Source organism: Eublepharis macularius, chromosome 13 (assembly GCF_028583425.1).
Source record: "Eublepharis macularius isolate TG4126 chromosome 13, MPM_Emac_v1.0, whole genome shotgun sequence".
In the NCBI taxonomy this organism is placed as follows: Eukaryota; Metazoa; Chordata; class Lepidosauria; order Squamata; family Eublepharidae; genus Eublepharis; species Eublepharis macularius.
Window position 1 is genome coordinate 71,488,095 of NC_072802.1, and position 15,756 is coordinate 71,503,850.

Consider the following 15,756-nt stretch of genomic DNA (forward strand, 5'->3'; position numbering starts at 1 on the left):
TGCATCTTTGGTCTTGCATATCCGGCTACTTCAAATCAGAGCGTCTATGCTGTTGTGAAGGTCAGTGAACCCATTCTTGTATTGGCCTGTTTGTGCCATGGGTAGTAAAGAGGTGGTGAGCCTGCCCCCTCACACGGTTTCTTGAGGAGGTTGTGGCTCAGCTGGGCCCGCATCAGAAGGGCAAGTGATTCTCTCTTCTTCTGGCCATTGAGGGCAAAGACTATTTTTTTTCTTTAGTATTAATAGCTAAAGATGGCTTTTGGCTACTGGATATATCCTGCCCACTTGGCTGAGGGTTAGGTGAGTGCAAAGTATGGTAGTCTAGAATGTAATCAGTGAAGGAGAAAGAACTTTAACTTTTGCAACTGGTGAGCAAAAAACAGCCTTGTGCATGAGGGACTGCTAATGCGTTCAGTTTGCTTGGTGGGGGGAGCTGCTGCTTGCAGGCTGGGGGGGGGGCTGGCTCCAGCAATTTCTGAGCCGTAGCAATATTTATTTTACTTTATTTATATCCCTCCTTTCTCATTGTGACTGCTCCTGCTGCTTAATGAAACTGATCCTGAAAAAGCCCCTCTCTCCAGTCCTGGAATTTCTTACTTCTTGGGGGAGCCCCTTTCCTGTGAGGACAAACTAAAAAGTGCTGAGCTTTTTAATTTCAAAAAAGGAGACGTGGCAGAAGGCTTGTAGCATGAGGTTGCGGTGCAGAGAAGTGGAGGCAGAGATACTTTCTTTTGTTATTCTAGAATTTGAGATTCGCCAATAAAGTTGATAGGCAGCAGATTCAGGAAAGGCAAAAAGGAAGTACTCTTCCTAGGGTGCAGAATTAATTCGTGCCACTCACTGTCACATGATATAGCAAGGGACACTGGCTTAGGTGACTTTAAAAGAGGAGTAGAGAAATTCACGGAAGATAGGGTCCGTCAACAGCGATTTGCCATGATGCCAACATGGAACCTCCATGTTTAAAGGCAGAGTGCCTCTGAGTACTAACTGCATGGGGGCAACAACGGGGAGGCTTTGGTCTCTCTGACCCTGGTTGTCAGTCTTGGAATGCATCTGATTGGCCACTGAGAGAAACAGGATGCTGCACTAGGTGGATTGCTGGTCTGACCCTGGTCCTGTGGGGCTCCTCTAATAGGAAATGCAAAGCTAAACTATGCGTTACTTGCTGAGAACTGACATCGAGAGATCTACTCCTGAGTCTCTTTCCCCCCCTTTCTATTTGTTTCCCCCCAGAAGAGTGCTTAGCCTTTCCTTGAATGAGATTAATTACCTTTTGGGTTTGTCAATGTGAAAAAACCCCAAGAAGGCAAAACCAAGCAATTCCTGATTCGCTGTCGGAGAAGCCTCTGCCAAGATATTCCGTATACAAGAAAGCTGCATTGCAGAGCTGGGAAGTGAAGGGAGCTGGCTGGTGGCAGGAAAGCCCTGTCAAAACGCGGAGTGCATTTGGCTGGAAGGCTTTGAGAGGGTTTCCCCCTTTGCCAACCTTTTCAGTCCCCAAAGCAAAATGTTAGACTCTGTGTTGGGCCAGTTGTGAGGAAGGCGGCTTTAGGGGTGCTGCTGAACTCTTCTGCTGTCAGACTGGGAAAGTCGGCTGTGCTTGGACTTGCATCCCTGAGATAGGGATAGGGAGGGATGCTTTTGAGTCCCTTATTTCTGCTATCCCACAATTTGTGATTTCACTTCTCCCCTGTGCAAATTAGTAAAGAGTCCAGTAGCACCTTTACGACTAACCAACTTTACTGTAGCATAAGCTTTCGAGATGCATCTGATGAAGAGAGCTGTGGTTCTCAAAAGCTTATTCTACAGTAAAGTGGGCTAGTCTTAAAGGTAACACTGGACTCTGTACTATTTTGCTACTACAGGCTAACACGGCTAACTCCTCTGTGCAAATGGAACCCATTATTTTGTGCCCCTTTCTTAGCAGTGCTGTTCGCGCACTGATAAACCAGCATTTACTATATGCACCAATGATTTGTAAGTTTCAGGTAGGTAGAACAGCAGAATTTGAGTCCAGTAGCGCTTTACAGACCCACAGGATTTTCAGGGTGCAAGCTTTTAAGAGTCAAAGCTCTTACCTGAAGAAGGGAGCTCTGACTCTCGAAAGCTTTCACCTTGAAAATCTTATTGGTTTCTGAGGTGCTACTGGATTCAAATCCTGCTTTCCAATGGTGTGTAAAAAGTCTGCAAGCCAGAATATAATACATCTACCATAGTGGAGGATCGCAATCCTCGACAAAACAATTGACAGTTATCTAAAGAAACAGAACAGGGAACCTCTTCTCCTCCCCAGCGATGGGCTACTAGCAAGACAGTTGATGGCACAAATACGCAAGCATCCTGCACCACCCTGATGCTTGGGGCTCCCTCCCACCCTGCACCAGAGAGGCGGTCCGGTGAGCCTGAGGAGAGTTACTTTTTGTAAAGTCGGTCTCCCTGTCAGAAGGATAAGGTGTGGATTGGAGCCCACTTTGTCATATATGACTCAGAATGCACGGATCCTGCCAGAAAAAGAGCAAGCGCCTAAGAACAATTCAGCAGAAGGGGCCACAAGGGCAAAGGGAAGCAGAGCAGGCCAGGACCCGGATGCTCTTGTAGCGCCACCAGATCAGGGGGAGTTGAGGGCCACCCAAGAGGCAGTCCTGGGCCCTGGGAATTGCTTTCTGACCTGCTGCCACAAGTGATTTGTTGCAAGACGTGGCAGAGAGACAGTGAGCAGGGATTTGGACCTGGGTCTCCCAGAACCTAGCCTGCCACTCTGACGTCTGCACCTCACCATTAGCCCTGAATCCATTTCCTTCTTGGCAGCAAGAAGGCAGCACAAAACACCCATTTCTCCTGCCAAAGTATCCTAAGGAGGGGGTGGACTGGGGTGTTAAAGCAGTCCTGGTGCAAGCTGAGCTGGGTGGCCCAGCCACAGATTCAGTTCAGACGTGAGCCACGGGGACAGTGGCTCTATGCGCTGTAGTGGTTAGAGTGTTGGGGTAGGATTTGGGAGCTCCCAGTCTCCCATGCATGCTCTCTGGGTGACCTCGAGCCAATCACCCTCTCTCAGCCTAAACTCTCTCACAGGGTAACAACAACAACAACAACATTCAATTTATATACCGCCTTTGAGGACAACTTAACGCCCACTCAGAGCGGTTTACAAAGTATGTCATTATTATCCCCACAACAAAACACCCTGTGAGGTGGGTGGGGATGAGAGAGCTCTGAGAGAGCTGTGACTGATCCAAGGTCACCCAGCTGGCTTCAAGTGGAGGAGTGGGGAATCAAACCCAGCTCTCCAGATTAGCGTCCCAACCTCTTAACCACTGCACCAAACTGGCTCTCTCCCCAGTCCCCAATGCCCTCCATTTTCTTGAGGCAAAATATTCTAGTTGCATCAAGTTAGTGTGACTGCTGGAAAACCTTGTCATGGGGCATCACGAGGATTCGAGGGGAGGCCGCCCTTTATGAAAACTGGCAGAAAAGGAGGGGGAGAAGGAGAAAGAAGAAGGTTGGAAAGAGAAGCGAGCAGGAGCAGTGGAGGTGGCGGGCAGAGCCTCTCTGAGTCACCTGGAGGCCTCCTCATCAGTAAACACCTGCAGAGGAGTCAAGGTCTACTCCTGAGCCAAGTACAGGGGGCAGGAAGTGGGTTTGGCTGGGAAGCTGTGATACAGGGTAGAAGCCTTCTGGGTCTGATTATGCTCGGTGGGTAGGATTCTGCACTCTCCGTGAGTTCTGAATGGTACGCATGGGGACCCACCAGATGTGCACCTTGGCATCACTGGGTTGTGGGCCGAACTGTTCACCTTTCTTTGGATTCCCACAGACCTCCGTTTGTAAGCCTTGTAGGTGGAGCAACAGTTTCGGCCAGAAGGTTTAGTGTCATGTGGAAGGCAAAAGGTGCTGCCTTGGCTGGCTTGTGGATCCTGCCTTCCTCGCAGGGTGGCTGTTCTTTTTCCAAGCTGTGGGAATGAAACAAGGATCATTTCCCCTCATTGGGATGTGGGGATTAGGCCAACCGCTTCTCCCTTTGACAGCGCTTTTCACGTGTCTGAGGCTTTGAAAGGACTTGGCAATTCCGTTTTGAATGAAATGGGTGCTGCTGCCCCAGCTTGCAGTTCAGTCTGACGGGAATTTCAAAGGAGTGCTTCAGCCAGGTGTGCCAGTGTTGGGTAGTGGTCAGGACTGGCCTTTGGGCATTGCTTGGCACTGCCCAGCTGTTGAGGGGACTAGCCAATGCCACTGCTGAGCAGCCTGTCTGCTCTTGCCAAAAGCTTCCTTGTGGTGTCACCTAAATCTCCCACGCCTGCCAATGTGGGGGCAACAACTACATTTGGAGAGGTTATGAAGTGTGTGTGTGTTTTGTGTTATTTTAACTGGCTGCTTTGTAAGCTGAGGAGCCACAGGCTGATAAAAATATTAGAAACAAAGCCAGGCGAGGATCATGTCTATTGCTGCATCTCTCTCTCTGGTCTTCCTGTTCCTGGACACCTTATCTACCTGGTTGCTTACTAGCGCTTTTGTCTGTTTCCCCCCCAGGTAGCCACAACGCTCAACCATGACTGACACTGTGGTTGGCAACAGCACTGGCCAGTGGAGGTATCAAAATGAGAGACAGATGGCCCATCGAGCCGGGTAAGAAGAACCCTGAGACTTTGCCTGTCTTCTGGGCTACTTCATATATTGTATCCAGAGCTGTTACTCTGCTGGAGTGCAGAAAATCCAGAGAATGTGGCTTTCTTTGGGTATGGGTTTGGAGAATCCTGTATTCCAGTTAAAAATGGAGTTTCTAGTCCTCAGGGTTGTAAATCTATACCAGCAAGTGCATGTCTGCTGAAAACCTGGAAACCAGAGAAGTGTGCAGACAAACATCCCAGTGGTTTATGGGTGGAGCTTCTGTATTCGGATTGTGCGTTGCCCCTCCCTAAGATGAGTGGAAGCAAACTAGTGTGCAAAACCATGCACAATGTTATTAGTTTGCATAATTTATACAGGATCCAGAGCAGAGCTTTTTCTATGGCAAAGTATTTTTTAAAATGCAGAGTGTACCGCACAGTTTATATCAGTAGTATAGTGATATAGTGACAAGGGAGTAGACTTGCCAACCTCCAGGCGGGGCCTGGAGATATCCTCAAATTACAGCTGATCCCCCAACAACGGAGATCAGTTCCCCTGGAGAAAACAACGGCTTTGGAGGATAAACTCTACGGTATTATAACCAGCAGAGGCCCATCCACTCCCCAAACCTCGGCCGTTTCCAGACGGCTTACTGGCCCCCGGAATGTCGCGCCACGTTGCGGGGAAAACGCGAAATATTGCGTTTTCTCGCGCGAGTTTTGCACGACGTCGCATGACGTCGCGCAAAACTCGCGCAAGAAAACGCGATATTTCGCGTTTCCCCCACAACGTGGCGCGACGTTCCGGGGGGCCAGTAAGCCGTCTGGAAACGGCCCTCATCTTCCCCAGGCTCTACCTTCAAAATCTCCAGGAGTTTCCCAGCCTGCAGTTGGCAACCCTGCAAAAGGGTGAAATCACTCCTCCCTTTCCTTGTGCAACTTCTCCCCCCCCCCCCCCCCCGTGTCTCTCTTCCCTCCAGCTCCCACCTGCATGGCTGTTCCTCTGCCTGAGCCCTCTGAGTCATTCCACAATGAACCCACACAGCGGTCCAGAATCCTCCAGGGCATGGGAGGCTGTGAGATACTAAAGGCTCAATCTGCTGCCTGAAGCAAGAACTCCTCCTCAGTCTGAGCCGCTCATTGGAGGTGGTGGGGCCTCAGGCAACCTGTCTGCCTGCTACTCTGCCAGCCACGCTACCAAGGAGCTTCCTAGCAATTAGCCCTGCGTGCTTGACAGGGACTGCGGTTTCCAGGAGGACATGCAGTGGTGGGAGATTTGCCCAGGAGTCGGGGCCTCAGCAACTCCCCTGCATCATGCCCCCCCACCAGAAGTGACTTAGTGTTAATCGGCTACTCTGATTCAAGTTTCAGTGTTTCCAAACCTCCCTGGCTTCAACTGAATTGCTCCTGTTAATTCTAATCCTTAAATCTGCATTTTCGCAATTCAATCTTCTGTATGTTGGTGGAATAAAATTCAAATAATTTAAATAATGTATATATTTATTCCCCTACCGGGAAGTGTGATTCCTCCTTATCAGACTAAACCCTAGATGCCAGGATCTGCTAATGGGCTGTAGAGAGTCCATTAGGTATTAAATAGTTCATAGACTCCCATTGAAGAGCATGGAATGGGAGAATGCGCATTCCTCAGGCGACAGCTGTGGGTTTGCGGATGTTGCTAGGGGACTACAGGCAGTGCCAAATTGATGCTGATTTAATAGAGGAGGTGCTGTGGCTGCGATCCACAAAAAGCTGCCGGTGATGGGAGTGGGTTTTTAATTGTGGCTTTCCCCCTCTGCCATCTCTCTGTGCACATTTACTGTGGTTCCCTCTCCCTGGAGAGAGTATAGCATAAAAACTGCTTGTACACCCTTCTTGTTTGTTGAAAAAAGGTTGCAGTTTTTAAAAATGTACCAAAATGTGGCTAGCAGGCTCCATCTTAGAAGCCCTCTTTTTCATACATGAATTAATTTTTATGGGATCCATTTTTCAACATGGATGTGTGCCACTATACTGCACATGACAGGGGCTCTGATGCTGACTTGCCCACATGCCAAGATTGATACTGGAGGTGTGGCTCTTTGTGTCCTCAGCTTCTGAAGAATGATTGGGGGGGGGGGGTGACTGAAGGCAGGGCCTGCTCTGCAGTGTTGCCTTGATTCTCCCCACAGCAGTTCACCTGGGATCTGGTTTTCTGGCTTGTAGGCAGAAAGGGTGGAACTTCTGTTCTTTGCCCAGGCACTTTGCTTTTTGTGTCCTCAAGCCTTTTTCTGTCCTCAGGTCTTATCTACTGTTTTAACTTGTTGGTTCCCATAGTTTAATTTTTTAAACTTCATTTATACCCTTGCTCTTCTTCTCTTCTCAGTGGGGTACCAAATATTCTCTTCTCCATCTCATCTCCACAACAAACAACCCGGTGTGGTATGTTAGGCTGAGAGTGTGTGACTGACTCAGTTACCCAGCCAGCTTCCATGGAAGATCAGGGGTGCAAATGTGAATTTCCCAGATCCCAGTCCAACATTTTAATCGATATACCACGCTGGTTCTCACTAAGAGCTAAACTACAAGAGATGAATTTCACGAGGACGCTCACGCGAAGGGAGTCACAACGTTAGCCGGGAAGCCGAGTTTTAAAAGAGATGGGAAGGCACTGTCAATTTCCCCTCTCTACAGAGCCAGGGAAGATTGCTCCTCAGAGGGTTTGTTAATTTCCTCTTTGCCTCCTAGAAGGGGAGGTAAAACTGACAGAGCCTTCAGGAGGCAAAGAGGAAATTAGCAAACTCTCTGAGGAGCAATCTTTGCTGGCCCTGTAGAGAGGGGAAATTGACAGCGCCTTTCCATCTCGTTGCTTCCCAGCTAACGTTGTGACTCCCTTCATGTGGTCCTCCTCGTGTCTCTTGTAGCTTAGCTCTGAGAGGTTGCCAGAGATAAGGAAGGCAAGCCATTCTGCAAGACTCAAAAGTCCTGAAGACGCAATCTCAAAGCAGAGAGGAGAAACAGGAGCCTCCCTGAGTGAGGAAATTCAAGCATTCAGGCTTCTTTTAATTTTTTTTCTTCTGATTTATATGCCAGTGGATTTTTAACTTGTATGTCATATGCTGCTGTTTCAGCTTATGCCCTCAGCAGTATTAGTGTAGCGAATCTGATACTAAATAGTTTTATGACTGACATTTTATGGTGGGTGCTGCATATTGGGTGGAGAGTGGCCCTTTAACTCACCAGCCAAGTTCCCAGAGTGCCCTTGGCCTAGAGGACTGCTGGCGGCCAGGAGCAAATTGCTCTAAGCAGGGCCTGCTTGGTGCTGGCCCTTCCGCTTGGCTTGGGCATTTCATTATCTCAGTGTTCCCCTGACATTCTCTCTGGTGCATGAGAGAGGAGGAGTGGATGCTAAGCTGGTGCCTGTCAGCCCTGTGTGAGCCTCAACGGCCCACTCTAGAAAGAGCCCCTGTACTGAATTACCCCCAATGTCCCCCCATGTGTGAGGTTCCCGTCATGTCTCCTCCTGTTATTTCTCCTTTTGCTATATGTACATTTAATTAACAAATTCATTAAAATCCATACATTATGTAATTCCTCTGGTGACAGCTGTGGGACAGAAAATCACTGCAAAAAAACTGCAGTCAGGGAGCAGCTCAAATGTTTGTTTGTTGGTCCCACTTGTAAGTGTGCATGGCACAAAATATCACTGAAGCTTTTAAGTACTTTCCCCTCCGCTTGAAAGATTGCATACTCCTGTGGTGACCTAACTTGGCTCTATAAAATATAAACTTTCTAAATGGCTGGTGTTTTGCCTGAATATGTTTGCCTTGTGGAGGGGAGAAATAACGTGTCACAGCAGGAGATGGGCAACTTCTAATACCACCTCTTCTGGTTTTTCCCTTGTTTTTCATGCCGCTCCGCAGTGGAAAAGAACAGTAAGTACCTTTCCGGCCTGCTGTGAATTTCATTTGTGAGTCAAGGCTTTAAAAACGACTCAGGGGAGATAAAACGTTCTTGAAATGTGGAGTTGGCAACATTTTGCTGCTATTGGTTTGTTTGCTGTATGCTGCGCAGCGGGGTTAGGGGAGGGGGCAGAACCTTCGCTGTTCTCTTGTGGGAGGTGGGAGAGGCAAATGGGGATGTTAAAGTGGTCCAAGAAAGTTGCCAGCCAAGCCAGCAGCAGCAAGCTTGCCATCACCAGCTCTGGCCGTTTGGGAGCCGAGTGGCTACTGGATACCTGCCTGCCAGCCTCACAGGGGCTCGTCTTGGCTTGCTCTCAGAGCTTTCCAGGTGAAATCAGCCACAAGGAGGGAGAATGAGGGGAGGGGAGCAGCAAACACAGGCCAATGTCTGCTTCTGTGCATCCTTTTGTTCTCGAGCAGCCTGGAGTCCCCCACCCACTGCAGCCTCAAAACAACCCTGTAAGGCAAGTTAGGCTGAAGGAAAGTGACTGGCTTAGGCCAGCTCCACTCTCTGTAATAAAGGTTCTACCTTACAGGGCTGTTGTAATGACTACAATGTGAAAATCTGAAGTGCTCCCAACCCCGAGGGCCAAACCAGACATGATCTGGGAGTTCTGTGTCTGGAGTTCCTGGGGATTTTAAAAACCATTTTCAGGTGCCCTGAGGATTGGGGCTTTGTGGAGGCGTAAACCCCCACTCCCACCCCACCCTGTGCTTCAAACAGAAAGATCAGCCAGTAGCTGCTGTAGCTCAGATTCCATCCCCATCACCGTCATGGCCCAATCTCTCTGTACAGTGAGGGCAAATTCACTGCAGGCCGGTCGTGCTCTTTCAGCCTTGCCTATCTTTCAGGGTTGTTGTGCGGCTAAAATAGAAATGGGAAAAACATACATTGGGGATAGGTCTTTTGCTTAGTTTGTAATGCCCTTCGGAGGCAGGCTTGGCTAAATAAGCTGCTCTCCCCTCGCTGTTTGTGCTTGGCTGTGGCGTTGTGGCTGCTGTGCTTTTCTTTTGTGGAGCATCCACGATGTGTTCCAGAGGGGGGAATGGTTCTCTTAGGCGCCCACCTGCCTTGGAGGTACTTGCCTGCCAAACCTCTGCTGCCAGGCGGCCTCCATCTGGATTGTTCAGCAGAGGTTCGGATTGGCGGATGATGAATGGGGAGATGAGATCTCTAAAAAGCCCACCTCGATCCGATGATTTGAGCAGCGGGGAGAACAATTGGTGCTATTTTTATGTGCCCTAGTTAGCTCCCCCCACCGTGCTGGCAGCTTTGTTCCTTGCTCTGGCTACAGATTTCTGCTTGTTCCCAATAGAATAGAAATGCGGGCAGCGATTTTCCTTTCTGCAGGAAGCCTATTGCCCATATCTGCTCAATTAGATGGGTGTCAATCTGAGAGGCGGGCGGCTCAGAGGCTGTGGAGGCCTGATCCCCTGGGACACCGTGCTGGCCCAGTCCTGCCGCTGCGCCACCATTTAGCTCCCTTGCCATGGCTTGGGGGCAGATCGTCTGCATTACATGCAGGTGGTCCCAGTTTCAATCCCCAGCATTGCCGGATGAAAAAACACAGGTGAAATGAAAGACTTGAGATCAAGAACTGTTTCTGTCAGTCCAAAATAGATCAATGGGCTGACGCAGTAGAAGCCTGGTTCATGAGTCCCTGGACCCCGTCTTTATTTATTGGCTTCATTTCTCTCCTGCTCTTTTATTGAGCACTTGGGAGTGGCTTACCTTTTTGAGAGAGGCTGACATCCAAAAGATAAAACCACAGCAAATAGCAAGCAATGGCAGCAGATTAACGCCCCCCCCACCCCCCGCATGTTAAACACAGCAGGACAACCAAGCAGTCGACATCTAAAAATCCTACCAGAAAACTCCCCCCAAACCTCCCATTTCACCACTAAAAGGAGACTAATAGAAGCCGCAGGATCGGAAAACTCCTCTGAACAGTCTGGTAGCTTCCAGAAGAGCAACCTGGCAGGAGCTGAGCAGGGTGGATGGATGGGCCCAAGAGCAGGGCGTACTTTTCCCACCATCACATGGGGGGTGGTGGTGGTGTCAGGGATGGAGTGTGTGGCCTCCCCTGCATTGTCTGAAAAGGGTTGTCTGGAAAAGGGTTTTTGTCGAAAGCGTATACATTTTTTCCCCTGAATGACTACAGATGTTTTGCTGAATGGAGCAGAGAACATTCTGTATATGAGAGAGAACAGGGTTGCAACCAGCATGAAGAACAATGTCTCACCCCTTTAACGGAGGTTGAACATGTAGAAATGGGCAAGTGAAACTCTTCATGGCACAGAAGTAAATATCATTACCTGGTTAATAGCGTCTGTTCAAGAAAAGGGGTACTTTCCTCCAAGCAGTTGGCAACCTGAGGAGTTTTACAGCTAGAAGGGGGGTCCAGAGAGAGAGAGAGCAGAGCAGAGAGAAAAGAGTCCAGTAGCACCTTTAAGACTAACCCACTTTACTGTAGCATAAGCTTTCGAGAACCACAGCTCTCTTCGTCAGATGCATCTGTGGTTCTCGAAAGCTTATGCTACAGTAACGTGGGTTAGTCTTAAAAGTGCTACTGGACTCTTTTCTATTTTGCTACTGCAGACTCACACAGCTAACTCCTCTGGATCAGAGAGCAGAGACTTTCGAGTTGAAATAAGGGATACAGCCTAGGGGAGGGAGGAGCAGCTGTCAAAACCATTTTCCTGTCATTTATTATCTAATTTCCTTATTCCTGTATAAAAAATATGGCATTTCACAAATCTCACACCTATGCGCATAATTGTATATAGTTCATTGAGACTTTGTTGTTCTCTTTTACTTCTGTATACTGTTTTTTTTGTTTTTTTAAAAAAATAAAATATATATATATACAAAAAAAACATTTTCCAGAAAAATTGTCTGCTTTCAGCAGATTGCTCCATGCTCTCTGTGTATATTTTTAAATAAAACATATATGTATATGTATATATATATGTGTGTGTGTATATGTATATATGTGTAGATATGTGTGTGTATGTGTATATATATATGTATCTATGTATATGTGTGTGTGTATTGATGATGATGATGATGATGATGATGATGGAAGTATTCAGAGCTTCCCATTTAAAGAACACCAAGCCTCTGGAATTCCTCTCCACTTGGGAGGAGCATCTCACACTCCTTATTCATCGCTGTGTCTTCTGTGCAGTCTCACGCGGGAACTGCACAGTTCCCATGTGTGCCTGCACAGAAGAACACTCGATGAACAGCAGTTAACAGGTAGGTGCATCCCTGTTTTCCTCTCTGCCTCCTATGAGGGCATTTGCAGACCCTGAGCTACTCTCTTCCCTCTGTACTGCGGGGAGCTCGCCTCAGATGAACTGCTCACTTGTGAGTGCGTTGGACAGCTGTAATCGGAACTGCTGTCTTTCCACAGCAGCAGCTCTGTGTGCTGCTTCTTGCAGGCTGTTGACATACAGCTATTTTTCTTGTTGAAGCCGCATTATCAAGGAAAGGGTTTACTCGTAAATGCCGCTTGCCTCGCGGCACCTTGCCTGTGCTGCAGCGGGCCCATACTGGAACATAGAGTGCTGTCATAAGGCAGATTTCGTTTTCTGGGTGTTGAGCGGGCGCAAGTGTTCAAAGATGCTCTGTAGCTTACCTGTATGCCACATATCAACTTTCAGTCTGATGTGCAAGTACCTTTTGAAAACAGTGTGAGAGAAAGTCAGGAAAGAAAGGGACCACAGAACATCCAGTCCCCTTACAAAAACTTCTCCTCCCCCTTGCCCTAACATCTGAGAATCCTTACTCTGGCTTTTGCTCCTTTAACCGGAGGGCTGGTTCCCTACATCAGAGTGAAGTAAAACAATCGTTCAGCCCGCTGACAGTTAAGTAACCACAAAACTGCACTTCAGCGCATCTGACTGCCGTTCAGTTAATGTAATGCGCGTTGAAAGGAAAGGGGATCTGATGAGGCATGGCCCTGACTTTGGACGAGGCGCAATTGTTAACACCGACCTCTGCCTCAAAATGCCCCCTCCCCACCCCCAGGGCACGTTGCCGTTCTCTGGTTGGGTATTATTTGTTATGATCAGGGATGTTCAGTGGTGTGTTTTATTGCCTTTCTGAAGAGTACCTAATAAACTGAAGAATCCAAACAAAGATGGTTTATTGATCGGAAGAGGGAAAAAAAACCTTAATGGGATTCAGCTGCACCCCTGAGATCATCCAGGTAATACAGATTGTTCTGATAGAGGCTCCTGGAATAGCAGGAAGGCAGTTTGCGGGAGGCAGACTTATAAACAAGATAGCCTGGGTGTACGACTCCAAACTGGGCTTGTAGTTTCAAATCAGTGAGGGAACATCACCTCTATTGCCCCTATATCCCCCCCCCACTGAAGGGTCTTCCGCAGGCAGATTTTCCTGTAGGTTGGGAGCCAGAGTGCAACATTTTCTCTCTGAGATTTCTCACAACATTGGTTTCTCCATGTTTTTCTGTGGTTTCTTCATCATCCTTCCATGCTCTCTCAGATCAAAGGTCATTTGAGCAAGCCAGGAGGGACAAAGAGGGACCCACAAGAGGACAACACGGGCGAGGAGGCTCTGAGAAAGACCAGAGTAGTTTGGCACCTGACCCATGGGGAAAGCTGTCTGTGAAAGATCCCCTGGATGGAGACTGGGCCTTAGGTTTGCCAATTCCAATTTGGGAAATACCTGGAGATTTGGGGGTGAAGCTTTGGGGGGGGGAGGGTCTAGGATGGAAAAGGACCTCAGCACGGTATTATGTCATACAGTCCATCTCCCAAAGCAGCCATTTTTTCTAGGGGAACGGATGTCTGTCACCTGGAGATCTGCTGTAGTTCTGGGAGACCTCCAGCCCTCACCTGGAGGTTTGCAACCCTACTGGGCCTCGTGGATCCTGGGCTGAGACCTGCCCCTTGCCTCAGCCAAGGACTGAACCATATCAGAGTGCTGCAAAGGGAGAGAGAGAGAGAGAGAGAAAAGGATGGCGCCGCATTGCTGTGTTCCATTCTAAGCTGTTCCCCCCACTTCAGAAGCAACCAGTGCAGTGCAGTGCCCCACCCTCCCCTTTCTGCAAACCTCCATGCTGGAAGGAAGGAAGGGGAAAGGGCAGAGGGAGGGACACGAGTATTACGATTCATTTTCCATTTACCTTTTTGAAAAGTAAACCAACTCAACTGCAAGAAAACTTGGCACCGTTTTCCCCCGTCCCGCGTAAAATGTGACCAGTGGCAGGATAAGATAAACTCTGCTCTCAACTGGGCTCCTTAATGGGAATCTGGAAATTGTGTCTGCGGGGGATTGGCAATGAACCAGGTTGCTGCTTAAGAAGTCACGCGCTGATACAGGTCCCTCTTGTGGCTAGGTTTGCCAACCTCCCGGTGGGGCCTGGGGCCTGAGGATCTTCCAGAATTACAAGGGATCTTCAGATTTCAGAGAAACGGCAATTCCAGAGGACAGGCGCTACGCATTATACTCTGCTGAGGTCCCTCCCCAAACCTCACCCTCCCCAAGCTCCACCCCCAAATCTTCAGGAATTTCCCAGCCTTGAGTGGGCAGCCTTATTCATCACCCATCTACTCTGTTCATGGTCCAAGGAGAAGAATAAGTGAGGGTGGACGGCCTTTTAACTTCTTGGGTAAGTTCCTGCTGGAATGCTATCCTGGAGGGCTTCTGGCAGCCGGGAGAAAATGGCGCCAAGGCAGCAGCCTCAACAGTACTAGTAAGTGCCATAGGTGCTGCTCAGCTCCTCTGGGCCAGGAATGCCCCAGCCCCGGTGGCCAGGTCCTAGCCGAGCGGGCCCTGCAGTGCTGTCTGTGGTGCTGAGGTGTGTGTGCTCCCGTTGCTCCTGATCTGCTTTAACATCCCCATCCACTGCTGTTCATAAGGTATGAAGTTCCAGGAAGCAGGGTAGTCATCTCCAGGTTGGGAAATTCCTGGAGCTATTGAGGGTGAAGCCCAGGAGGATGGAATTCAGTGGAGAGTTCTCCTCCTGTAGTCTCATGGATCTCACCTAGACAAGGATCACCTAGTGAACTGAATTATGTCATTAGATGCTGGTGGGTAATGTCACGTGGGCCAACACAACCAATCAGGATGTCATAGAGGGAAGTAAAAGGCCGTTTATACTAGTGGGGAAAACTTTTTTGGCCCTGTTGAAAATGTTCACAAAAAAGGACAAGTTTGTTTAGGTTCAGCCCTTATGAAAATAAGCGTTGCTAGACCTAAGCTGCAAAAGGCCACAGAGATCTAATTTGCAAGTAGACTTCAGGTGTTGTGCCATCATGCTAGTTAGGAGTTTCTTGCACTTTATAAAGGCATGGAACTTGCTCCTGAGTCTTAAAGGTGGTGGCAGGAATTGTCTCCCTCCAAGCCAGAAATTCACCATTCTGCTGCCAGCCCACCTGCCTTGTTCTGACTCACTTCAACAGCAACGAAAACCCATTTTTGTCTGTATTTCCTAGACGTAGGAGAGGCTATGCCATTGAGTTAATTCACGTTATATTTAGCAAAATATAGGCTGCCATCAGACGGGAAACAAGTTGGTGCTTTTGTCCTTCCAGTGTTGGCAGAAAAACTGTTGCTAATTTTCCAGGAGGTTGAATGGGTTATTAAAAGGAGCTGGGTGTGTGGCAATAATAGTAATTTTGCACTTTGGAGAAAACCCTTTTTTTCTTGTATGGCAACACAGCACGAATAAAGTGAGTGCAGAAAAGGCAAATACAAGTGGCAAGGGCTCAACCCTGGGGATGTCCGCCCGCCTTGCAGTCCTGCTGTGCCGTACCATTCTTTGGAAAGCACATGTATTATGCAAGGCAGGGGGGCATAACGTTGCTGGATCTTATGCCTTAATAGCAACTAGAAATAGCGTCGCTAAATTCAGTGCATTCTGACTGCCATACTGTGAGGTAGGGTAGGCTGTGACTGGCCCGAGGTCACCTGATGACCTTCGTGCCTGAGAGAGAATTTGAACCTGGCTCTCCCCAGTCTTACTCAGCTATCCTAGAAGACTCCTGGAAATCAGCTTCATTGACTAGACCTTCAGTAGGCCCAGCCAAAGCTCTGCACTGACGGAGAAGGGAAAGGAACAGGAAACGAAGCAAAGGCACAGAATGAATGCAAACATGCTTCACAACAGGGAACATGGCATACATCATGGCGATCGCTGCACCATGTTCCCTGCTAACCAGGCCTCACCTGGAGT

The 15,756-nt window shown here is 48.6% G+C and overlaps 1 protein-coding gene across 1 annotated transcript in view; it reads left to right on the forward strand.

Annotated features, from left to right (window-relative positions):
• Positions 1 to 237: 237 nt before the first annotated feature.
• Positions 238 to 15,756, forward strand: part of RPH3A (rabphilin 3A) — a 73,272-nt gene continuing 57,753 nt past the window's right edge. The window contains exons 1-2 of the mRNA XM_054996385.1: positions 238 to 300; positions 4,531 to 4,626. Of these exons, the coding sequence (XP_054852360.1) occupies positions 4,550 to 4,626 (77 nt within the window). The 5' untranslated portion in view covers positions 238 to 300; positions 4,531 to 4,549. The remainder of the gene's footprint in view (positions 301 to 4,530; positions 4,627 to 15,756) is intronic.